Consider the following 26684-nt stretch of genomic DNA (forward strand, 5'->3'; position numbering starts at 1 on the left):
ACATTGTAATAGAATTTGTTCTAATAAAATATGTCCCTTGTACTTGTCAAACATATTCTTAAGACAATAAACGTTTAAGTGTCATGTCTCAATTTTTTAGTGTCATCTTTTGATATAAAAATATCCTTTTTTTAATTCATGTTGACCATTTAATTTTGAGTCATGGAGTTTGGCTTTGAAAAACCCTGAGAATAATAATTTAGTATTTGAATCAGTGAAGCTTCAGGCTCTTCTCTAGGAAATGTTTTGTCTGTAGAAGCCACCTTCATTCTTTCTGTGGGAGCATTTGGAAAAATAGACAGGAAATAGAACAAAGAGTCTTTGTTTGTCGATGTTATTTGCCATGCATCAGTGTGAGCTTTTGTGTTTGTGTACATGTGTGTGGTGTGTGTATGTGTGAGCATGTGAGCACCCATATACCTACAAACTCGACATGTAGTTTCATTTGGCAGGGATGTTCTAATGTTGCCCTTTGCTTTGTCTGTTGGATCTTGTGTGAATGATGCCTTTGTTTGCTGAGACCGTGCGGTGCTCAGAGGTGTGGAACACAGAATTACACAAATGTGATTGGAGCCAAATCTGAGAACATTTTTTCCTTATCTTCTTTTCTTTTGAGACAGTCTTGGTATAGTCTAGGTTAGGCCTGAACAGATAGTCCCTCTGACTCAGCTTCCCAAAAACAGTGCTTATAGGCATGGGCCATCATGCTCCACTTTCCTACTCCATTTTATTCAGCTCTATGGGTAGGTATGTGTGTGTGTGTGTGGGGGGGTTCTTTGTTTTATTTGCCACCCCATGCCCTTTTGGTTTTGTTCCCCCCTCCCCCGAGACAAGGTTTCTTTGCGTAGCTTTGGCTGTCCTGGATGCACTTTGTAGACCAGGCTGACCTCAAACTCAGAGCTCCTCCCAACTGCTGGTATTACAGGTGTGCACCACCGTGCCCAGCTTGCCACCCCATTCTTAAGGGTCTAGAACAGTGGCTCGTGTGTAGTAGTCAGCCAGTGGATGTGTTTTGGTAGCTTTTGTGACTCTTGTAGAACTGTAGGAAGTAGAATAATTTCAGTAATTTTATAGCAGTGAATTTTAAGTTGCACTGATCGATTAGCTTAAGGTTCTCTATTTCATGCTTTTTTAAAATGCTGAAGTTTTTTAAGGCTTGTTTTTATCTTATGTATAGGACTGTTTGCCTGCATATATGTACGTCACCATGTGTGAGCCTGGTGTTCACAGAGGTCAAAAGCGGGTGGAGGATCAACTGAAACTGGAGCTAAAAACAAGTCAAACCCTGGCTTTCTGGAAGAGCAGCCATTGCTCTTAACTACTGAGTCACTTCTCCAGCCCCCATATGTAATTTTTAAAAAAGAGACATGTCTATTCATTTAGTTGTTTACATAATTAATAATAAATATCAATTGTGAATACAACGATCCTTAGTGGAAAATGCATCAGAAAGGATTATATTTTTTAGTACATTCCCATAGTTATTATCATCCTAATTATATCATGTTGTATGTTACAGTTTGAAAAGCTGTGTTACAGGGAACGATGTGTTTAATTTATGTATGATTTCAGGAGTTTTAAACTGTGTAGATATAGTACTTAGTGATATTAGAAAAAGCAATATATTCTATTAAGACATAGTATGTTTAGCTGGATGCGGTGGTGCATGTCTTTAATCCCAACACCGAGGAGACAGAGGCAGGCTGATCTTGAGTTTAAGGCCTGCCAGCCTGTGCTACACACTGAGACGTCTTTATTTTTTTAATACTTTTTTATTTTTAAATAATTTTATACATTCACTTGTATCCCAGCTGTAGCCCTCTCCCTCTTTCCCTTCCAAACCTCCCCTCCCTCCCTTATCTTCTCCTTGCCCCCTTCCGAGTCCACTGAGAGGGGGTGCCCTCCTCTCCTTCTATCTGGCCCTAGCTTATTAGGTATCTTCAGGATGGTTGCAATGTCCTTATCTGTGGCCTAGCAAGGCTGCTTCTCCCTCAGGGGGAAGGGGAAGCTCATGAGTTCATGTCAGAAACAATTCCTGTCCCCCTTACTAGGGAACCCACTTGGATACTAAGCTACCATGGGCTATGTCTGAGCAGGGGTTGTAGGTTATATCCATGCATGGTCCTTGGTTGGATAAACAGTCTCATAGAAGACCCATGTGCTCAGATATATTTGGACCTTGTGGGGCTCCTTGTCCCCTCTAGGATATACTAATTCCTCCTTCCTTCCTATGATTCCCTACACTCTTCCGAAGGCTTGGTTATGGGTCTCAGCATCTGCTTTGATACACTGCTAGGTAGAGTCTTTCAGGTGCCTTCTATGGTAGGCTACTGTCCTGTTACTTGTTTTCTCCTATTTCCAATGTCCATCCCCTTTGTCTTTCTAGATGAGGATTGATCTTCTTACCCTGGTCCTCTTTCTTGTTTATCTTCTTTAGATGCACATATTTTAGTATGTTTATCCTATCTTATAGGGCTATATAAGTGAGTATATACCATGTGTGTCCCTCTGCTTTTGAGATACTTCACTCAGGATGATCTTTTCTAGATCCCACCATTTGCCTGCAAAATTCATGACTTCCTTGTTTTTAATTGCTGAGTATTATTCCATTGTGTAAAATGTAAAAGTACCACAATTTCTGTATCCATTCCTCCGTTGATGGACATCTGGGTTGTTTCCAGGTTCTGGCTATTACAAATAAAGCTGCTACAAACATGGTTGAGCAAATGTCCTTGTGTACTTGAACATCTTTTGGATATATGCCTAGGAGTGGTATAGCTGGATCTTGAGGTAGCACTAGTCCTAATTGTCTGAAAAAGCACCAGATTGATTTCCATAGTGGTTGTACCAGTTGACATTCCCACCAGCAATGGAGTAGGGTTCCCCTTTCTTCACAGCCTCTCCAGCATGCGTTATCTCTTGAATTTTTGATTTTGGCCATTCTGATGGGTGTAAGGTGAAATCTCAGGGTCATTTGGATTTGCATCTCTCTGATGGTTAGGGATGTCAAACATCTCCTTATGTGTTTCTCTGCCATTCTATATTCTTCCACAGAGAATTCTGTTTAGCTCCATACCCCATTTTTTTAATTGCGTTACTTGAATTGTTACCTTTTAACTTCTTTAGTTCTTTATATATTCCAGATATCAGCCCTCTGTCAGATGTTGGGGTGGTAAAGATCCTTTTCCAATCTGTAGTCTGTCGTTTTGTTCTAATGACAGTGTCTTTTGCTTTACAGAAGCTTTTCATTTTCATGAGGTCCCATTTATTGATTGTTGCTCTTAGAGCCTGTGCTGTTGGTGTTCTGTTCAGGAAGTTGTCTCCTGTGCCAACGAGTTCTAGGCTCTTCCCCACTTTTTCTTCTAACCAATTTAGAGTAAGTATCTGGTTTTATGTTGAGGTCTTTGATCCACTTGGACTTTAGTTTTGTGCAGGGTGATAAATATGGATCTGTTTTCATTTTTCTACATGTAGACATCCGGTTGGACCAGCACCATTTGTTGAAGATGCTGTCTTTTTTCCATTGACTGGTTTTGGCTTCTTTGTCAAAAATTAAATATTCATAGGTGTTTGGGTTTATTTCTGGGTCTTCTATTCGGTTCCATTGATCCGCCTTTCTGTTTCTATGCCAGTACCAAGCAGTTTTTATTATTATTGCTCTGTAGTACAACTTGAGATCAGGGGTGGAGATACCTCCAGAGGATCTGTTGTTGTACAGGATTGTTTTGGAAATTCCGGGTTTTTTGTTTTTCCATATGAACTTGAGGATTTTTCTTTCAAGGTCAGTAAAGAATTATGTTGGTATTTTGATGGGCATTGCATTGAATCTGTAGATTACTTTTGGCAGGATGGCCATTTTCACTATGTTAATCCTACCGATCCATGAGCACGGAAGATCTTTCCATCTTTTGCTGTCTTCTTGGATTTCTTTCTTCAGAGACTTGAAGTTTTTTTCAAACAGGTCTTTCACCTGCTTGGTTAGAGTCACCCCAAGGTATTTTATGTTATTAGTGGCTATTGTGAAGGGTGTTGTTTCCCTGATTTCTTTCTCGGCCCTTTTGTTTTGGGTATACAGGAGGGCTTCTGATTTTTTTTTTTTTTAGTTAATTTTGTATCCAGCCACTTTGCTGAAGGTGTTTATGTGCTGAAGGAGTTCTCTGGTTGAGTTTTTGAGGTCACCTAGGTATACTATCATATCATCTACGAATAGTGAAACTGACTTCTTCCTTTCTGACAATGTGCTTAAAAGAGCTCAGAGTTACTACCAGTGTGATTCCCTTTAATATTCCCCTCACTCACTTACAGAGCCACCTTATAAAAGAGAAAGCTGGAAGGATCAAGAGATACTTAGCTGTCTGCTCTTTCAGAGGACCCAAGTTCAGCCGCTAGCACTCCTGTCAAGTGGCTTATAGCTGCCTGTAACTTCAGCTGCAAGGGACACAGTTCACTTTTCTGATCTCTGAGAGTACATGCATACAACCATGCAGGGGCTTTAATTAAAGAAATGGGGAACATTCATTGTTCACATGGGTTCTTGAGTGCTAAGTGGAAATTCTTAGGCAACAGAAATATAGATTGTGAATGGACTTTAATTGGAAACATTTAATTTAAAAACATTTAAGGAAAGAAAATATATAATTGGTAACTTACAAATGAAGAAGAATATGCTTTTCCTTTTTCTTTTTGAATTAACATAGTTATCAAACAAAACTAGCTGAGCTGTTTTTTCTGAACATTTCCTTTATCCTTGAATTAGGTTTTAGAGGAGTGGCAGAGCAGACAACTGAATGGTAGCATATTAACAGACTGAATGCTAACACATTAATGAAGTGAATGCTAGCACATTGACAAACTGAATGAAACCAGTGCTAGTGTAGAGATGCATGCCTTTACCTTTAGTCCCAGCACTCAGGAGGTAGAGGCATGTGGATCTCTATGAGTTTGCGGTAACCTCTTCTACAGAGAAGGTTCCAAGATAGCCAGGGCTACATAGAGAAACCCTGACTCAAAACAAAAATCAAACAATGTTTGGAAATCAAAGTGCTTTCAGAGTAAACATAATAAACCAAAAAATGGATACCTTAAACCAAGTGCTCTAGAAGCAAACCATAAAAGGTAGCCAGCAACTAGAATCCTAAACAGGCATCTCAGAATAAACTGCTGGACCAACAACCAAACCAAAGAAGGTCTGAGCATCAGAGGGAACTCCCCAACCACCACTCTTAAAGACAGTGCCAAGTACAAAAAGAATGAAAAAATAAAAAATAAAAAAGGAAGGACATGACGGCTCCTAATAGATGAGAAAGTTTATTGTAGGTAAAAGGGAGAGCATAGCCAGAGGTACATCTAGGAGATCCAGAGTGGATATGAGTAGGCTGACCATATGAAGGAAGGCAAGAGGGGAGAAGGGAGAGGAGCTGCTGGCCAAGCGGGGTGGCCTGGGCCAAGAGACTGCCCAAGAAAATAAAGGATAGACCAAAAAAGAGCAGGGAAACAAAATGGCTGGGTTATATAGGGATAGGTACCCTGGGGGAAGAGCAGCCAAACCTTCATCTGGAGAAGTTTAGGGTAGGGGGTAGAGTGTGCTAGCCATACCCTGTAACAGGTAGGGACTAAGGGATGCTGGGAGGACCAGGCATCGAGGTCCACTTTAATATGTTAAAGTTTAATAGATACCGCAGCCATTTGTCCTAAGGGCTTAAGCCTTAACACAAAGGACAGTGCTGGTACCCACCTCTGCTCTGGGTGACTTCTCCTGTGAAAGTGGCTTGTCCTTTAGGTTCCATAGTAAAGGCAGCATAACTGATGATGCAATAAACCTAGCTCTCCTCTCAGAAGGGTGAGGTCATTTATTCTGGAGCTAAATTTGAGTGACTGTGATCCAGAAACACAGATGTATGTTATCCCGAATACCATGTTCCAATATAGTAACAGTTTCATGAAATTTTTATATTAACAGAGCAACAAAAATAATTATGGCCCTTCAAATACATTGGTGGGAGCATGAGGCAGGCAAGTGACATCAAAGTGGAGAAACCTCTGCTGTAGGCCTCAGAACCTATCTGATGACATATTTAGCTGTGGGTAAGCAAAAGCTCTGAATCTGTTTATACATTCCAAAGTTATATGCCTGTTAGTCACCATTAGATAGACTTCAGAAAGGAGAGGAAGCTATTAAGTCAGCAAAGGGATGAACCTAAGTAGTCTTTCTGTGGGAAGCTGTGTCACACTGCAGATACATGCAGCACTCACTGGTCAACTTTTGCAGCAAGAAAAGCTACAGTCTCACCAGACAAACCAGGGTGCCCACTCTTCAGTGTCTCTGAGGGAGGAAGACGGGCTTAGGTCAGTATGTGACCCATATTGTCCAGGTACCTGCTGAATGGGAGAGGGGTTGCCAGGAGCATAAAGCTTGATCTGTGAGGGAGCATTTGGAGGGACTGTGATCTAACAGTCAGGGGGATTTTAGGTCACACACAGCAGTGGGCAATGAATGGTTATTTAAAGAGCATTTGATACTCCAAGGTAATTTGGCTCTGGACCTGCAACATTCCAACCTCCTCACAACCACTGACAATCAAATATCAAGCCTTGTAGAACGTCTAATGTAGGTGTGACTTATTTTCGGGAACTTTAGCTAATAAAATACAGGGGTCCATCCAGTAACCCTCCAATCTGTCCTTGGGGTACTGACAGTGAGGTTTCTGTGTAAATGAGAGGATATTGAGTGGTATTTAGTTAAGCAGTCCTGGTAAAGCAAAGTGTGACCCATCCATGGCTGACCCATTAGTGTGTCTGTTGTGCAAGGTAGTTGTAAATTGTTAATCTGTTACCCATTGTCATAGTGAGATTACTGGTCTGTCCCTTCCTGTAAGATGACTGAGTCTATACCAAGGTCATACCCCACACCTCTTGGATTATTGGCCTTTTGCAGGGTTGAGGGCCTTTCTAGATACTTTAAAAAAAATTCACAAGTGGAAACTCTTCATTGTTTTAACAAGAAAACAGTACAAAGGTTTACATCATCGTTTTTTTTTTCTTTTCACGCCTGTACCTTATTTTTTAAATTTTCTTAATTTATTCTCTCATACATTACATTTCTACCACAGTTTCCCTTCCTCACGGTCTCTCCTTCTCAACCTCTCTCCTCCTCATCCATTCCTCCTTCAATACCCTTCAGAAAAGGGCAGGCTTCCCAGTGATATCAACCAGACATGGCATATCAGGTTATAGTAGTATTAGGCACATACCCTCATATTAAAGCTGGACAAGACCAGGTTGTAAAATGAATAAATTAAAAAAAAATTAATGCAAATATAAAAAAGGGCAACCCAGTAGGAGGACAAGGTTTCCAAAAGCAGGCAATAGTGTCAGAAACAAGCCCACTCTCTCTGTTCAGAGTCCCACAAAAGCACCAACACAGCTGTAACATATGCAGAAGCCCATATTAGCTCCATGCAGGCATCCTCATTGTTGGTTCCTAGGAGTCTAGGTTTGGTGATTTTGTGGGTTTTCTTGTCATATCATTGACTCCCTTTGGCTCCTACAATCCTTCCTTCCCCCTCTTCTGCAAGATTCCCCAAGCCAATGTTTGGCTGTGGGTTTATGCATCTGTTTACATCAGTTGCTGGATGAGGCCTCTCTGATGACAATGATTGGTCTTGCTAATCTATGAGTAGAACAGAATATCATTAGCTATTATTTCATTGACTTTGTGTTTTTTGTTTGTTGGTTTGTTTGTTGGTTGGTTTGTTTTGTTTTTTGCTATTTGTGTTTGGTTCTATGCTAGGTGTCTGGGCTGTCCAGCCTCTGGTTCCTGGTCATCCAGGCAGTGTTGAGCACGATGGGACTATCAAATTAGACTAATAATTTTTTTATTAGTATGTTTGATTCTATCCTAGGTCTCTAGGCCATTTGGCCTCTGGTTTCTGGTCCTCCAGGCAGTGTCAGGGGTGGGCTTCCTCTCATGTCATAGATCTCAAGCTGGACCAGTCATTGCTTAGCTACTCCCATAATTTCTGTGTTACTTCAGCACTCAAGAAACTAGACATCAACAATCCAAATAATCCAATTAAACATAGAGATCTAAACAGAGAGTTCTCAACAGAAAAATCTTTAATGGCTGAGAAGCACTTCAAGAAATGTTCAACATCTTTAGCCATCAACAAATCAAAATGACTCTGAGATTCTATCTTGCACCTGTCTTAATGGCCAAAATCAAAACCACAAATGACAGGTCATGCTGGCAAAGATGTGGATCGAGGGGAACCCTCCTCCATTGCTAGTGGGACTGCAAACTTGTACAGCCACTTTGGAAATCGACATTAGAAATTGATCTACCTCAAGACCCAGCTATACAACACTTTGACATAGCCCTAAAAAGATGCTCCATCTGACCAAAAAAAAACACTTGCTCAACTAACTATGGTCACAGCCCGTTTATTTGTAATAGCCAGAAACTGGAAACAACCTAGATGTCCTTCAACTGAAGAAGAGATTTATTTTTTTACGTTTATCATGTAAAGAAGAACTCTTGGTTCTCGGTCTAGGTTGTTTGTGTTATATATCTTAACAGCTGGGAGTCTCTCATCCTGGTATTTGTTGCCACTGGAGCACTGAAAAGGTGTTAATATATAATTTATTAATTCTTTCTAACTTACCTGTAGATTTCTACATGACACCAAATTGGCTATTTTTTGTTTGGTGGAAGATGTCTTAGTTACTTCTCAGTTGTTGTGACAAAACATCAAGACTAAGGCATGGCAGTAGGCAGGAAGGCCGGAAGGCAGGAAAGCATGGTGTTTGAACTAGTAGCTAAGAACTCACTTCTTGATCCACAGGCACAGGGCAGAGAATGGTGTGGATATTTTCGAACTCTCAAAGTTCCAACACAAGTGGCATACCTCCTCCAGCAAGGCCAAACCTCCTAAACCTTCACAAATAGTTCCAATCATTCAGACATGGGGCAGGAGGTGAGGTGCGGGGGCATTCTTAGCAGGTAATGTGATGCTGAATATAACTGATTTTCTGTACAGATAATTGAAAGCATATTTTATTTAATGAACTACCTAAAATCTGCTGGCAAGTCACCAGTATATTCATCCTGAACCCAGAATTCATAATAGTGCTCTTTGTTTATCTATAGTACATTTTCATTCATAAATTCTAGTAGGGGAGTATATAAATAACATGATGGAATGAAAACCTAAGCTCTTAAAAGCTATCTTTGTTGTCAGACTCTCAATTCTTTGGGCATACTTTATAATTTTATCCTTTTCCTTTATAACAGTTGGGCTTATGACCAAGAAGTCTTTCATTAAGGCTAAACATTTAACAACAGTGTCTATATTGTACACTTAGAGAACTGTATTTTTTTTATTCAGATTTATAAAATGGAAAGCATCTTTAGAATTTGCACACTTATTGTTTTTTTTTTTTTTTAACACACAGAACATTACCAAAATAGTGCTATTTGATCTGGAACTTTCACCAAAATACTGATCACTCCAATGCAAGAATGAGAAGGATTGGGGATTTGTATGTTGAGAGAAGGGAAAAATTAAGCCTCTCTTGCTGGCTTTTTCAATCCTTTCCACCTATGCTGATGATTAGAGCTATGGTCTTGTACATGAGAGTTGCCAGACAAGCTGGGTGCCTAGTTATCCTCAAGCAAAGATTGATGAGTGGAAAGCCTTTCTAAAAGGAGATTCTGAATGGTCTTTTGTACTTCTGTCAGTCATAGTATTTTTACTCAGTACACTTTCCTTACCTTTATTTTTTCCTCTGTGCATAGTACGTGTGACCTTAAAGAAAATGGGTCTTAAAACAGAAGTAAGACTCTCTTCTTTTCCTAACAGATTTTGTTTTATTTGTATTTATTTGGGTTCTAAGTAAGAAAAACATGCATAGTAGAAAGACCTTTTTGTTTGCTAAGGGAGTGGTTCTCAACCTGTGGGTTGCGACCCCTTTGGGAGTCAAACAACCCTTTCACAGGTATTGTTTTAGACCATCAGAGAACACAGATATTTACATTATTATTCATAACCGTAGAAAAACTACTATTAAGTATTAATGAGAATAATTTTATGATTGCGGTCACCACAGCATGAGAAACTATTAAAGGGTTACAGTGTTAGAATGGGAACCACTGGCCTAGGCTACTATCACTTAAGTAACAGACATTTTCTCTTTTTGGTGACTGGGTGTCTCAGCTTAAAGTGCCAGCAAGATTGGCTTCTTTTGAGCTTCTCTCTTTGGCTTCTGTGTCTTCTGCCTGTCCTGTCTCTGTTTCTTCTTAGACCACCAGTGATATTGTTACTGTAACCCTCTGTCTAACAACCCTAATAAGCCAGAATTGGCCCCCCATCCTCAGTAGTCCAATTAAAGACACAATAGTGAAAAGCAGAAAGAAAATATTCAGTGTGGCTACACTGGAAGCACATAAAAGTTCAATGATTCCCTCAAGTCCTCCTCTGAGATCTTAGTAGGATAGATTTAAGTAGAGAACAGGAGGGAGGCATAGTATCTTACTTTTCTATTGCAGAGTTGCATACCATGACTAAGGCAACATGTTAAAAAAAGTGCTTAATTTAGGGCTTATAATTTCAGAAGATTTAGAATCCATGACAGAGCATGACAGTAGGAACAATTGAAAGCTTACATCTTGATCTACAAATAGGAGGCTCAGACAGACAGACAGACAGAGACTTTTGAAACTCTAAAGCCTACCCTAATTGACACACTCTTCCAACAAGGCCACACCTCCTAATCCTTCACAAACAGTTCTATGAACTGGGGACCAGGTATTCAAACGCGAGCCTGTGGGGGGGCCGTTCTCAATCAAAATACCACACTTGATTAACTAATCCTAGTCAAGATGTGGTCCTGCCTTTTCCACTGTGTCAGCTCCAGTTTCTTTTACAAGGATGTCTGACAAGTTGTTAGGACTATGTTAAATTTCTCTCTGGGAGACAAGCTCTCCATATTGCTGACGTCATGTTCCCAGTCTTTCCTTCTCTGCATGACAATTCCTGGGAAATTCCAATGTCTTGGAATCTGTTGTGAACAGCCAAAGGGAGAGGCGCAGTGTCTCTTTAGAGAATCTTTATTCCAGCCAGGATGCTTCCAGTTTTAATGTGGTCCTCTTTAATGACCTCTTTACAATTTAATCATCACATTAAAGGCCCCTGTCTCTAAATATTGTATAGTCCCATTTCAGATATAAGAATTTGAACCTCATTATATAAAGATGGTGAAGGGAAAGCACAGTTTGTTATTTATCAAGAAGGTCAGCTTATGAGCAGAGGGACAATATAGAAAGTTTTTTTTTTTTTTTTAACCCACATAAGAAATAAAAAGATCTTAAAGCATTAACAGTAAAAGTGGAAATGAGATATAAAATTGAGAGGGAAACAGTTGAGAATTTGATACATTAGTTTGTGATGGATTGTAAAGTCTATGGGAGGGAGGAGGCCAGTGTGATCCCAGAAATCTATGCTCTAGGAGGAAGACAGACTTAATAGAGAGCATGGGAATTGGTGAAAACTTTGACAGTCACAGGTGGGGTCTTCCCCATCTTTTAGTGGCTTTTCATAAGATGGACCCTGTCTGATGTAAGGAAACATAGTATTTCTCATCTCTTAACTATGAATTTGAAAATGTCTTAAGACTCTTTTTGTGGCTTTATTTTTATTGTTCCAAAATCCTACATTTTCACTGATAAGTCCTTCCTTGAGGTCAGGGACCATTGTTTTACTTACTTGCACCCAATTTTCAATGTCTAACACCTAGGATTATATATCCAATGTAGTAGTACTTACTCACAGGAATTACTTGTTACTACTACAACTGATTACTTATTCTTTGCATATTTAATCAGAGTTTAGTAATTACTACCTGTTTGGCTTTTTGCAGAATGAGAAGACATTGGGACATTCCATGAGTCATCCAAGCAACATTTCTAAGGTGAAGTGTCACCCAAAATACATTATTTTGTGTCCTGGGACTTTTGTATTCTTAGACTTGGCATGTATTAATACCACCATTTTTTAAAATCATTTTTGAGAGAGAGAATGAGAATGTGTGTGCATATGTTCCTGTGTGCATGTTAGTTGCATGTGCAGCCTGTAAGCCAGAGGTCAGTGTCAACTGTCCTTTTCTGTTGCTGTTTATCTTACTGTCACTGAGCGTGATGCTTAGAAATTCAGCAAAACTACCTAGAATCCAGGCTCATTTTCTCATGCTTAGGAGGCATACACTTCACTACCTGAGCTCCTTATTCTTTCCCCCAGGAGTTACTGAAGTTACAGAAGTTAGAAGTTAGTTTTTTTTATTTTAAGCCTCAGTAATATAATTCTCATAGTGGATCCACCTAGTAGTTTTGATTCTACATTCTGAGGTAATGTAAATGATTACATGTAGTTCCCAGAGATTGTAAGCTGAGAATTTAGCTAGAGAACTACTAAAAATGAACTAGTCCCACCTGCGCATTGCAAATACTTCAATTCAAAAAAAATTATAGCTGATAAAAAGCCCAGCCAAGGAAATAATCCCTGATGCACAAGCCCCAGTGCAGAGATCTAAGAAGCAGGAAAACCACCATGTCTGGTACATAGAAATCCACAGTGATGATCTAGTGTGAGTGAATTAGATGAAATTCCAGACAAAGAATTTAGAAGAACTGTAAGGAGAAGGAGTAAAATCAAGGAGGACACAAACTCCCAAATGAACTGAGAGAATACAGAGAGCTGAATGAAATAAAAATCAGTATGGGATATGAAAGAATTGAACAAAACTATAGAAATACTGAAAAAAAAACATTGAAATTTTAGAAAATTTTAGAAGTGAAAAACTCAGCAGAAAAGCTCACCAATTTGGAATGGATTGAGTGAAAAATGGAGTATCAGGAATGTATGTTAAGGTGGATGGATTAAAAAAATAAAGTATAAAATGTAACTTATGTATTGAACACTATCAAAAGATTGAAATTATGAGTCATGGGCATAGAAGGAGAGATCTTAAGGCTAAAAGTATAAGTAACATTCAGGAAAAAAAAAATCATAGCAGAAAATCTCCAAATCCAGGAGAAAAGATTTGGATGATTCAGGGTATTTAGAACTCCAGACAGACAAAACCAGAAGGAACCTTGCACTCCATGTTATATAGTTAAAACACTGAATGTACAGAACAGATTAAAATACTGAAGCATGAAAGAAATGTTCTAGGTCACATGTAAAGGTAAGCCCATCAGAATCATTAGGTACAGTAGGAATTGTGGTTTCAGACCATGATTTTAAAATCATAACTAGGCTCAGACACATCTGTATTGATCAAAACAAGAAAATTACAGTTAACACAACAATAAACTTGTTATTAATATTATAAAAAAATTCATAGTACTATGAGCAATCGATACACTCAGTACAAGGAAGGAAGGAAGGAAGGAAGGAAGGAAGGAAGGAAGGAAGGAAGGAAGGAAGGAAGGAAGGAAGGAAGGAAGGAAGGAAGAAAAGAATACAAGCAGCAGATAAAAGTAGTCCACTGCTTTTTGTGGACTGGAGTTCTGTTCCCAGTGCTCTTAGAACAGCCTAGGACCACCTGTACCTCCCATCTCCAGGGGATCCAGTGCCCTCTTCTGGCCTCTATAGGCACTACACTCATGTACAAATAACAGACACACGCATAATTAAAAACAAATATTTTTTTTTAAAAAAGAAAAAATAATAGCATATGCCTATGAATATGTGGACAAGCACATTAAGTCTGTGTCAAGAAGACAAATGTCACCTTTCCTCTCATTGTGGATCTCAGACTTTATATAGCTACCAAAATAAGGTTTATATATGACATGAAGTACAGATGTGGTCTTTAGAAGAACAGAGGAGACAAGAGGTGAATAGAGGTAAGATGTGAAGGGCAGGGGAACATGGGGGACGCATGCTCAAAATTCATTATATGCCTATGTTTAAATGTCCTTGCGGAACTTTGTACCATTTGCAACAAATATACACTGATTTGAAAAATATTATTAGCAAAGCTTATATTTTAAACAAAGAGTCTAATGCACCATCTTCTCTAAGGTATGATTTGATCCATCCTTTAGCATTTTTATAGCCATATATAGGAAAGTCTTATTTTTTAAGTTTGGAAGGTTTTGGTTGTTTTGTTTAAGAATAGCAGAGAACTGGGCATGGTAGCTTGTGTATAACTGAGGCCGAAGGATTGCTTAGAGTTCAAGGCCAACTTGAGCTGTATAATGAGTTCCAGGCCATCCTGGGATACAGAGCAAGAACTTGTTTTAAACACACAAACAAAGCAGGCTGGTCCCTTAGAAAAGACATGTTTTGTTCAGGTGGGAGGAGCCCAACTAGAGACATGGCTTCTGTATTATTGGGCATTGGGATTTAGAATTCATACAGTCCTGGCCCTTCTCACCTTGCCAAGAGTTCCTTTATCTGATAGGCCAGCACAGCTTGGAGACATTTTCATCAGATACACTGTCCATACCTCTCTTCACCCTTACATTTCCTGTGTTGCTTCAAATAACTTAAGACATTGAATTTTACATCGGGTTTATAATCGCATTTAGTTAGAAATCACATTGATTAGTTTCTACCTGAAATTAAAACGTAACTATTACACAGTATGCTCCTCAGTTTATTATAACTGAGGAACTCATTGTCACTCCCCAGTTGTCCTAATGCTTCCTTTTATAAGACACCTCTTACTGAAATGGAGATTTGGGAGACTAGGAGAGAACCTCTTCCTGTCAAGGGCTATCAGTTAGGGGGGGCAGAGAGTCTTGGAAAATGGATTGGGTTGGGGCAGCAACCTACCGAGCACGGACTCAGAACTGCCGTGATCCCCTGCCTTCAGATTTCTGCACCACTGTAAGATTTGCCCTTGCTTATTAACACAGAGAGATGTGGGCATAGTAGAACCTTAATGGCACTTACCTGAGCTCAGATTTTGTCCAGTACTTGGCTGTGTCCTGGACATTGCCTTGACATTGGTTGAGAAAGATTTCCATATGTTACTTATCTATGGAGAGGACTCTAAACTATTGAAAGTTACAATAGTGAAAGCTCCTTTTGAGTAATATGTATAGACACAGACACAGACCTTTGACCAAACCCATTACTAGTGATTTTGAACCTATATAGGGTCACAACTTTAGTGTCTAGAACTATGAAGATGTCTTTGCCAGGAAGTGTCGCCTTCAGTGTTCTTTATTATAAACATGCATTATTTTGTTGAGACTGCAGCTGTGGAGACTTTAGGAAGGCCAGTCTTCAAGCATTTCTGTGGCTGCTTCCCTTCTCCTTGCTGTGCCCTGTGCCTCTCATTGTACTGGAAACATACTGCTGTCCACATGACTGTGTGCCAACAGGCTAGAAAGAAGAGAACTCAGTGTTAGTGCTGCTTGTTAGACAACACTGAGGCATTTGTAATGCAAAGACTATTTGTATTCAGTAGTTCTTTATTGTAATCCTCTCCCATGAATTCTATATTTTATCTATTCAGTTTTTAATGGCTGAACTAGTTTATTGTTTTTCTGGAGGCAGTTCTTGGCACAGCCTTCCAGCAAGAGCCATGATATATGTATCAGAGCAGCCAAAGTGGCCTCTTCTTAAATTGTAGGTCAATGTTTAGGTTGGATACAACTGGATAGTCATTTATAGAAGGGAGCCTCTTACAGTGAAACATTGGCTTTCAGGGTAATTTCACTAAACTGAAGCTTTCTGAGACATAATCTCGGTCTGCGTACCTCAGTGACTGAAACACCAAGCGAGGCTATGTGTACCGTATGAAGTCAGGACTGCGGAGAGGGTGGTGAGCGGCAAATCACTACCTTTTAGCTTGGAGTGGGAGGACAGTAACCTTTAGCAACTTCCTGGGAAGGAAACACAAATTAAAAGGTACTCTGATAAACAGGATATCTAAAATACCATGGCCCAGGGTGTCCTGCCCCACTGCCTGTGGAAGCCCTGAGTTACACTCCCATTGTCATATAACACGTCTGCCTTTTGATAAAGAGATTATCTTGGACTGAACACATGGCCCTAATGAAGTGCTGTGAATACTTAGAAGGACAATTTTCCATGGCTGGTGGCAGAATGGGAATTTAGGATTCATAGCATAAGTGGACCTAAGGATAGGGAAGGGTCATGGCATGGGACACCCATGTGGCCTTGAATGGCAGCTAGAAAAGAGTTTGGGTTCTGTTTGAATGTTGCCAGGAACTACATTCTACAAGCAACTATAATGAGTTTAGAACTACACTCTTCCTGGGGCTCCTGAGCCCAAGGCTCCTCTGGACTATGACAGTAGATTTATATAGGAGTTTGTTGTCATCATTGTTTCACAGTTTGGTTGATTGGTTTTGATTTTCTCTGTTTATATTTTTTGAGACAAGGTCTTGTGATAAAGCCCTAGCTGGCCTGGAACTCATCCTCCTGCCTCTGCCTCCTGAGTGCTAGGAATTATAGGCTTGTACTACCACATCCACATTGATTTGTGTAGTTTTTTTTAAATATTTATTTATTTATTTTTATTTTTATGTGCATTGGTGTTCACCTGCATGTACGTCTGTGGGTGTCAGATCTCAGAGGTACAGACAGTTGTGAGCTGCCAAGTGGGTGCTGGGAGTTGAACCCAGGTCCTGTGGAGGAGCAGTCAGTACTCTTAACCACGGAGCCATCTCTCCAACCCCCAATTTCTGTAGTTTTAAGCCACCCAGTTTGACTGGTTTGCTGCCCAGCCAGAGGAATCTCACGTAGTGGTGTGTGTGGAGGGAGGACTTTACTCCCTGGGAGCTGCCAGCACTTACTTCTGAAGTCTCTGTACTAACATCATGATTTTTTTTTATTCATTTTGATTTTTTTTTTGTTTTCTTTGTAGAAATGACATTCCTGTAGTTACTTTCAGTTTACTTTGACCATGATCTGTAGTGAGACAGATGTTTTACATTAAAACTTAGTTCATACACAGACACAAATGAAAAACATTGTTTCCAAAGGCTTACTCCTTACTATTTCAGATAGTTTGTCTTTCATTTTACTAAACTAAACTTCCATAGGCAGTGGGGCAGGACACACTGGGGCATGGTATTTTAGATATCCTGTTTAGTTCATGTATTTAAAAGGTAGGTATTAGATACTTTTCTACTGCTGTGAAGAGACACCATGATAGAGATAGCTTATAGAAGAATTTACTGGGACTGGTGTTTCAAAGGATGAGTCCATACCATTATTGGGGGCAGGCAGGAAGGCATGGCACTGGAATAGTGGCTGAGAACTTAAATCTTTATCCACAAGCATCGGAGGAGAGGGCTATCTGGGAATGTCGTGGCCTTTTGGAACCTCAAAGCTTATCCCTAGTGAAAGAACTTTTCTATAAGACCACTCCTAATCCTTCCAACCATTCCACCAACTAGGGACCAAGCATCCAAGTCAGGCCTGTCACAGTAATAGCCCAACTCTCTGGTACCAGCTTCTATTAGTTTCTTTTCTTTTGCTATAATGAAATACTATGACCAAGGAAGTTTATTGAAGAAAGAGTTTATTTGGGTTTATGCTTCCAGAGAGTTAAGGGTCCCTGGTGGCAAAGTATAGGCCCGGCCTCTGGAGTAGGAAGCTGAGAGCTCACATTTTTAACTACAGGCCAGAAGTAGAGCAAACTAAAAATGTAGTTAAGTTTTTAGCTCAGAAAGCCCACTTCCAGTGACACACTTTCTCCAACAAAATCACACCTCCTGAGTTTACCCAGAAAGCTCCAGCAACTGGGGACTGGGTAATCGAATGCCAAGACTATGGAGGACACCTCATTCAAACCACCAAAACTCTCTTGACTTTGGAAAGTCAAGTGCTAGGAGCTGTAGGCTTCTTTTTGTTGTGGCCAGGCCAGTCCTCTGGGTCCATTTTAGGAGAATGATTTACTTTACTGAGCCTGATGCCAACAACTAATCAGTCTCTTCAAAAGCATTTTGGTAACTAACATGTATGTAGATTGATCTTCAGTTTCCAAACACGTGCTCACACCTTGCTGGTTTTCTTGTTTTTGTTTTAATTATCATTTATTACAATTTATTTAATTCTCCAGATTAAACCTCATCCTCCTCCACATAGGTCCCCTTCATTTTACAATACAGAAAAGTAAATTTGGTTCCATAAGGATTCTGTCTTTCTGAGAGAACAGGAGGAAATAATGAGGTCATTCCCTCTGTCTTCCATCATTTTGTATATGTGGTGGAGGCTTTCTTTCATACCTCAGTGCCACCCACCAATTGAGTATGACCCTCTTATATCAGTTATTAATCAAGAAAATGCCCCCACAGACTTGCTTACAGGCCAGTTGATGAAGGCGTTTTCTCAGTTGTCGTTCCTTCTTATCAGATGACTCTAGCTTTTGTCAAAACGACAAACTAACCGTCACAGTTAATCCCTTGTTAACTTGACATACAAACACATCACTAGTAAACCATAACCTTTCCTTTCTTTTTCAGCCCCAAGATACTATATTACTATTACAATATAAAGTAGTGTAAATTTTTTAAAAGTTCCCTGGTCTTTAAGTTTTCAAACACATTAGAAGTTCAGTCTCTTTAAAATATCCAAACTCTGTTTAAAATACCCATTGAAACAAAACCCAAGTACAGATGTTTAAGTAGCCCAGTGTCTGTCATTTGGAACTCACAGTCTTTTGGGCTCCAAAGGGCTTTGTGCCACTCAACTTCTCTGGCTCTGCCATCATCAGCACCTGCAGCTTGTCTCATTGGCTCAGGCTAGCCTTACTCCATACCTGCTGCTATCCCTTTAGTCATCCCACAGTCCTGGCATCGCCAATATGCTGTGAGTCTCCACAGGCTGCTGCTCCTTCACGGAAGGCCTCATGGCCTCTCTTTGGGACTTTGACCATGCCACATGGTACCAACCTTCAGATTTTCTCCATGACCCCTTCAATCCTGGTAATTCCACTGTAACTGAGGATATACTTTATCAGTGGCCTCTCCTGGATTTACACAATGCCAAGCCACCACTGCTGTCCAAGTTTGACCCCTTCGACCTTGTGGCTTTCATGCCATCAAAACCTGTGCCGTCTAGAAGACTCACACATTTTTAAGATCAGGTACTAGTTTGAGATGCAGCCTTAGCCATCTCTGGACCACAACTCTGTGTACTCATCATGAGGGAATTCTTCCCAAAAGCTTTCACCTTGATGATGCTGGTTTCTTTTAATCCTTGCTGATTTTTCAGCTTCAACATTAATTGTCATTAAAAAACAAAAGTTTCACTTCAGTAGTCCTGTCTCTTGTGGATTACAGCTAATTCTGTAGTCATGGCTGACTAGAAAACACAGATTTTTAACTCAAAGTATTCCATGAATAGCGCTTCCCTGTAAAATACATAAATCAGGCATCCGTCTTCTGAACTGGTCTTAGCATTCCTATCTTCTAAGTTCCCACAACAGCTCATTAACTTATGAGTACTTAATGGCTCTTCTATCCCAAAGTTCTAAACATTTTCACAATCCTCCCCCAAACAACGTAGTCAGATCTGTCACATCAATACCCTCTGTTCCTGGTACCAGTTTCTGTCTTAGTTTGTTTCCTAATTGCTTTGAGACAGATTACCACCATCAACTTGGGGACAGAAACAGGTTGCCTCATTTTACAGTTTACATAGTTGCATTAAGGGAAATCAGGGTAAGAACTCAAGCAGACCCATGGAGGAACACTGCTTACTGGCTTGCTCAGCCTGCTTTTTTATACAGCCCAGGGTTATCTTGCCCAGGGGTGGCACTGCCCACAGTGGTCTGGACCCCTACCCAACCTCCCTCTTTTTTGTTTTTGTATTTTTGGATCTATCTGGCCTTGAACTCACAGAGATCTGCGTGCCTCTGCCTCCCGAGCACTGGGACTAAAGGAATGTGCCACCATACCCTGCCTGGACCCTTACATATCATTCATCAGTCGAGAAAGTTCTTCCACAAATTTGCCTACAGGCCAGTCTGATAGATGCATTTCCTCAGTCGAGATTCTCTCTTCCCAGATGACTGTACATTGTGCCAAACTGACAAGCTATCTAGAACAATCCCTGCTATCCGCATGTCCCTTCTGTTAGACAGTAGAGCTCACCTGAGGACACAGGGGTGCCGACTGAATAATCCTGTGACTTCACTGGATACAGATGTCATGTTAACATGTCTTCAGGATCACATTTCTTGAGATTGAGTTGGATTAGAGGATGTTTAATTTTGTGTTGCAAGATTTCTTTCTAGGTTGGTATGCTTGGACATTCGCAGTGGGGGACAGAGAGCAGTTTCTGGGCGGTGACAGTGCTGTTTTGATGGCTGACCTCCCATTGGTAGAGTGCCAAGGCAAGAGTATCCTGCTAGGGTGCACTTAAAAAGTGAGGCTAGTTCTTAATCTGAGACTTGGGGGCCAGTGTGGAGCTCCCTGGAATCATGGGACAGGTTCTAGGTAAGGTGAAGTATGATAAGAACTTTCGGAATGGTGCTGTTTGCTGCAGCTTCTGGGTTTCACAGAGCAGGTTGTCTCTCAGGCTCCGTGTTCTAAGGAGACGTGGATATGCTCATAGGCGAGTACCGCACAGTGATGTTCTGGGTGGCACTGGACTGAATGGTTGTGCCAGTAGCCCCATAAGATCATAGCAGTTAAAAAACCCTCCAGGAACACTGTAGCTGTCTGAATACATTGTGCAGCGCATTACTCATGCGTTTGTATGGACGCTGGGGCAGACCCTCAGTGCTGCTGGCTCCACAGAAGTACAGTTCCTAAACCAGGCACAACGATAAACAGTTGTGTCACTGCTCTGCATACTATAGTTACGATTAGGTTAGACTACATTCTCTTGCCGTAAACCAGGCATGGTGGCACACACTGTAATCCTAGCATTTTGGGAGATGGAAGCAAGAGAACCATAAGTCGAGGGGCTGTATAGGAAAACAATAAAATAAATACTCTAAATAAGAGAAGTGCTGTGAAACAGTGCGCTGCTTTACACCAGCAGCAGCCACACCCATCTCATTTAACCCCAGCTCAGGAGGCCCCTTGGAGTAACCGACCTGTGCCATCTAGCTCTTCAGAAGTGAACTCTGGGATTTGTACAACAGTAAAATAAAACCTCATAGATTTCACATATAGCATGTGTCCTTGTTATCAGTAAAATAAAAGTATGTGAAGGGTACCAGGGCCCTGAATGCTAGAGAATGAGTCTTGCTAAAGCCTAGGGAGTCACAGTGGTTTTACATCCTTGTCTCGGCTCTTCTTCCAGTCTCTGTTTCTCGTCATTCATTTCTCTCTGTAATAAATCCTGTCCAGGTCTTTTCCCTCCTTCTGGCTTGTTCACCACTGCTCACAGGCCCTATTGTATCCTTTGCGCTCTTGTTGCATCTTTCAAGTTTAAATTTCTTGAGTGTGCTCCTTAATTCACAATTCCAAGAGTGGACTTCTTGAGAAGCACCATATGTTCCACCTCCTCTTTAGTCCCAGGATCCTTGGCACAGAGTTGTGACAGGGCAGTAAGGTTTTGAGGGCCAGCACTTGGGTTCTGTGTGTGAGGTGGTCAGGTAGAAAGCCACGTGTCAACCTTGCCAAGGGTTGTCTTAGGAACCAGGTGAAGCTACGACACTTTGCATGCTTTCTTTCCCATTGGTAGAGTGCCTTATAAGATTGTTTTCTGACTTGTGTATGAACTAATTAAGTTTATATGCTTAGTGGCGAAGGGCTGCTGAATCTTCAGAGCTTAGAAGTGATAGTCTGTGGTCTCAAAGTATATTTTAGCTATGTTTTTCTCCACAAGTGAGAAACAAACAAACAAACAAAAAACTACTGTTATAGTTCCCTTGCCTGAGCTTGTAGGGATCTAATGATTGTTCCAGCCAGGCACAGTGGTGCATACCTTTCATCCCAGCCATCAGAAGGCAGAGGCAGGCTGATCTCTGTGAGTTGAGGACAGCCTGGTTTACATAGTGAGTTCCAGGCCAGCCAAAGCTACAAAATGAGACCCTGTCTCAACAAAACACAACAAAGAGCATAATACACATTCCCTTCAAAGCATGGGACATAGCAGACATTGATTTCTCTACCTTTTGCCACTTACAAGGAGACAGTGTATCTGGGTCTCTTGGCTTCTTCATAAACACTGACTGAAGGTGTGTCATTACAGGCTGGGAGCAGTCCTCCATCCACGACGGCTCCAGTGTCTTCCTTCTCTCGCACTTCTGTCACACCATCCAACCAGGACATCTGCAGGTAACGCTCTGCTCCGCGTGCTCCCGTGGCCTGTGTCGGCCCAGATTTCTCAGTTTTCCATTTGCTTGATCATTTCACCTTTGGTCTAAACAGCCCGGGTTTGTGTGCTGTTTGCTTGCCAAGTTACAATACAGTCTCATTTCTCTACTTTGATGTCTGCTCTCTTTAAACTTGTTTTTCCTTTCTGTGCTTTATTCCACTGTTCTGCATGCAGTTCCAGTGCAGTGTTTTCTGAGTGTTGTCACTACAGTCCTGTGCAGTCTGCTGTTGTCTTGAAAGCTCCTCCATGCCAGAGTTCTCTGACCCAAGGGCTCACTGTGACAGTTATCTGTAAAGACACATTACAGGCATCAAAGAGAAATCCTTTTGGTTCAGACTGGGACCAAGCCTTGAGGCCTTCTAAGAATACTAAGGCCCGAAGAGCACTCAGATTCTCAAAGTCACTAAGTGATGTGGGTGTGAAGACCCAGGATACTTTGGAAAGCTTTGACTATATGGAAAGAACTTGTTCTGAAGGGAAATTGGTGCTTCCTCAAGGTCCATCTCTCAAAAAGAACAGGCTCCATCATAAAGAAAAAAGAGTGGAGCATTGCCCACCCCTCGACCATTCCAAACACTCTTGCGTCTTAGCCCCTTCCATCAACCATTCAGCTGCCTCAAAGAGGGAAGCTGGCAAGGGGAGCGTGCGCATCCCACTTTTGGAGGAGAAAGCTGATGGTGAGACCAGGTTGAGAAGCCAGCGACTGCTCCGGTACCTATTCTCGCTCTCCCGTGGCTCAAGTGCCAGCAGCCTGCATAGATTTCATGAGCTGGAGAGCCATGCCAGCCGTCTGCATACTGCTAAGTCCTCCAGCTGGCTGGCAGAGAGCACGGACTTCTGTTCTGATGAAATGGGAGATGACGACGTCTTTGAGGATACATTGTCTGCCAAACTGAAGAGCAGGGTCCTGCGTGCGCCCCTCTGTTCAGTAGAGAAGGACAGTGACCTGGATTGTCCTTCTCCGCCCTCTGAAAAATGCACTCCCACCTCTCCTGTGTCCACCTCAGGGGATGCCTGCAGGTTGGTTTGCCGGGAGCCACCATCTGGCTGTTTCTGCTAACGTCTTCATAACCTTAATTTAATATGTGAAGTTTCTGGAAAGTGAACCAGTAAGACATCTATTGCCAGCTCTAGAGCAGTTGTGTTCTCCAAAGAGTGAAAACACTTGGAAGCCAGTTTCATAAAATACAGAAACTACACATATTAAAGGCCACACCGACTCCTCTTAGCAAAATAAGCAACCTTGCTTAACTATGTGGGAAGAAAGGAAATGGACAGCTTTCCAGCTTGTCCTTGTGAGTGTGAGAGTGGCTGGTCTCCAACAGCCTGCCTCCATCCCTCCTTTGCTCCCTTTTACCTCAGGTGTGTCGTATCCTTGCCTAGGTCCAGACTCTACCTCCCACCTTTACCATCCTTCTCAGGCTCAAAAGTTCTTTGAGCTCATCTGTCCTCACTCCTGCGCCTCCACTAGTCTCCCTTCTTAGTGTCAGCTGTTATATTTCTTATGGTTGGATCAGAAAACCTGTTCCTGAAATGAGTAACCCAGCACTCTAGCCAGGCTGGGCCAGGCCCTCTTCAGAACAGCTGTTCCTACCTGTTACCCAGCTGTTGGATAACATCTCTGTTCTCAGAATCTAAGTTCATTGAGATTAGTGGTTGAATCTAAGATGATTCCTTGGGAATGCTGACTTTTTTAATAAATCCCACTCAGTGCTGTGATAGTCCCCAAAAGAAATGAGGTTGCAGAACCTTGGTGAATTTTAAGTGGAGACAAAATACTTAGTCTCTGCTCAGTCTCCAAGAGAGTGCGGAAGGGTGTGGCTGTTGTGCACGTGATGGTGAGGGTGTGATTTCGATAGAGAGCAAGCCTTTTAAGCCACCTGCAGTGTTTGGGAGGTGAGAGTGCTGGTTTTGGTTTTCATGGATGTTTTTCCACTAATGCCTTATGTTCTGGAAGGTGTCTTAATTATTGTCTAAGTTTATCTTTCAAAGTTTAATGTCTTCCCTAAAAATGCAGATTTTGTCATTTTTTGTATCGTTCTTCCCTTTCTGTTGCCAAATGCCATCCTGACGTTGCTGATGTGGTAAGCTGACATTCAGCTAGTCGTGATTGTTCTCATTTCTGCTTGTATGTCTCTGTGCTGACAGTCACTTTTACGGTGTTTGTTTCTGAACTTTTGTTTGCGGAGGAATTGGCCTTCTGGTAGAGAATCATCTTCCCTGTTGTAGGCTCTTGTTTCACTGACTAGTGTTCCTTCCACCATAGGATCTGCCACTGTGAAGGAGATGACGAGAGCCCTCTGATCACTCCCTGTCACTGCACAGGAAGCCTCCATTTTGTGCATCAGGCTTGCCTGCAGCAGTGGATCAAGAGTTCTGACACACGCTGCTGTGAACTCTGCAAGTACGAGTTCATCATGGAGACCAAGCTGAAACCTTTGAGGAAAGTATGTAAAAAGGGGCATTCTGGTAAAGTCATTCTTTCAGACTATACCCTGGCCACCTGTGTCCATGGCTTTAAAGATCAAGGGCTGGAGTTCATGTTGTAGATCTTTATTTCTGATAGTGATGTCTTCATAATATGGCTCTTTCCTTCACACTAAGACTGTTTCGCTCTCCCTGTTCTCTCCTTTGACCACCAACTATTCTGTGATATCTTGCTCAGCATTTAATTTATTATGTGTCAACTGTTTTATGTCTCTTGTTAGGACACTTAGCAAGGAGTGTCTCTCCCCAGCACTCAGCCTGTGGTCAGTACAGTTTGTCTGTGCTAAGAGTTTGCTGGATGAAGAGGTGCCTAGGTCACTGCTGCCTTCCTGATGCTGGCTTCCCATTCATACTTGTCAATTTTGTACTTATCCCTGTGTGTCCAGAACAAAAGGTCATATTTGGAAGGAGAAAAAAGGCTCCTACTGTGCCAAAAGCATTAATATATAAGGTGCTGGGGAACTTACACATTTTGGGGCTGATTAAAGACTAAGTTGTTTGGCAGTGGAGCACACAAAGAAAGAAGTGATCCTTATAAGCCAGTCCTGTGGGAGGAGGGCATTGTAGACAGTTTGACTTTGGGGGTAGTGACAGATGTGTAAGATTTGCAGGCAGAGTGAAAGGGCTCTCAAGGGGTCTTATTGCCTATGGAGGAAAGCATCTGCTGAGGTGGTGAATGTAAGAACATCAGGAATGCAAAGGGTTGAGCTGGGAGTATCACAAGAAAGTGTGGGAATCCAGGCACAGAAGACACCAAGGTGCTGGCTGTGCTTCAGGTGGGAAACCCCAGGCTCTTGCTACTTCAAAAACCCCAACAGAAGGCAGTTGGGTGTTAGAGAAGACAGATGCAAAACTGCTCGAGAACATGTATTTGCCTGGTCAGAGTCTCCTGGAACCTACTCTGTGCTAATCTGTCACATGACCCTGTAATGGGTAGTACAGATCATCAGTGAAGCTCTTTTCAGCTTAGCTCGATAGTCTGTGGCCATCATTAGCAGACGATATGCAAAATGTTGACACTTTGTTCTCTCTCTCTGCTTTTATGTCTTTTCTTCTGATTTGGGAACCAGTAAATGACAAGGCCAGTCTGTTTGGAGTAAGTTAATGAGCTCCTAGAGGGATGGCACTGGCAGAGGCTGCTTGTACCAGGAACTCTTAAGCATCGAATTCAAGCTGTTGCTGCCAAAGTAGCAGAGGACCAAAGAGTGAGAGCCTTCGGCCATTCACCTTACAACATAGATGTGACCCATTCCTAGTGTGTTGTGGTATCATCACTCTTCTTCCACTCATCCATGTCAGCACAGACCTAACACCCAGCAGCTGGGTCTCAACTGACATGCTCCTTTGTCAAGTTCTTCATTGTCTGCTTACAGGAGTAAGAGACTACCTGACGGGAGGTCACTGCTCATCTCAGTCCTAGCTTCTCTTCATTGTACAGAAAGCTGCTTGTGTCTGCTATCTTGTTGAAGCCAAGTGTCTTAAAGTAGTTTGGGGTGTTTGGGGACATTGATCTGGCCTGGGAGAGGGAGGGAAAGAAAGTCAATCATAGCCATAAGCAACACTCACTGCCATTGTGATCCTTTCCTCCGAGTCTGTGTCTCATGCTCTCCATGTTGTGTTTTCCAGTGGGAGAGGTTGCAGATGACCGCCAGTGAGCGCAGGAAGATCATGTGCTCAGTGACATTTCATGTCATTGCTATCACCTGTGTAGTCTGGTCCTTATATGTACTCATTGACCGAACAGCAGAGGAGATCAAGCAGGGTCAGGTGACAGGTGAGTGCCTGAGCCATGAGGTGAGTGCTGTATACAGGTCCCAGGGTCTGAGGTTCTGAGGTTCACGAACACCTGGGTTTGTTAAGGGTGAGTCCTGTGGAGGAGGCACC

General features: G+C 41.6%; 1 protein-coding gene across 5 annotated transcripts in view; it reads left to right on the forward strand.

Annotated features, from left to right (window-relative positions):
• The window catches only part of Marchf8 (membrane associated ring-CH-type finger 8), an 82186-nt gene that overhangs the window by 51749 nt on the left and 3753 nt on the right, over positions 1 to 26684 (forward strand). The window contains exons 2-7 of one of the 5 annotated variants that reach the window (XM_060384001.1): positions 8841 to 8998; positions 11914 to 11964; positions 22188 to 22273; positions 22488 to 23333; positions 24580 to 24760; positions 26427 to 26574. In XM_060384001.1, coding sequence (XP_060239984.1) covers positions 11938 to 11964; positions 22188 to 22273; positions 22488 to 23333; positions 24580 to 24760; positions 26427 to 26574 — 1288 coding nt within the window. In that variant the 5' untranslated portion in view covers positions 8841 to 8998; positions 11914 to 11937. The remainder of the gene's footprint in view (positions 1 to 8840; positions 8999 to 11913; positions 11965 to 22187; positions 22274 to 22487; positions 23334 to 24579; positions 24761 to 26426; positions 26575 to 26684) is intronic. The other 4 variants (XM_060383999.1, XM_060384002.1, XM_060384000.1 and 1 more) reach the window with 4 other exon arrangements.

The sequence above is a fragment of the Meriones unguiculatus genome, chromosome 5, assembly GCF_030254825.1.
Source record: "Meriones unguiculatus strain TT.TT164.6M chromosome 5, Bangor_MerUng_6.1, whole genome shotgun sequence".
Classification (NCBI taxonomy): Eukaryota; Metazoa; Chordata; class Mammalia; order Rodentia; family Muridae; genus Meriones; species Meriones unguiculatus.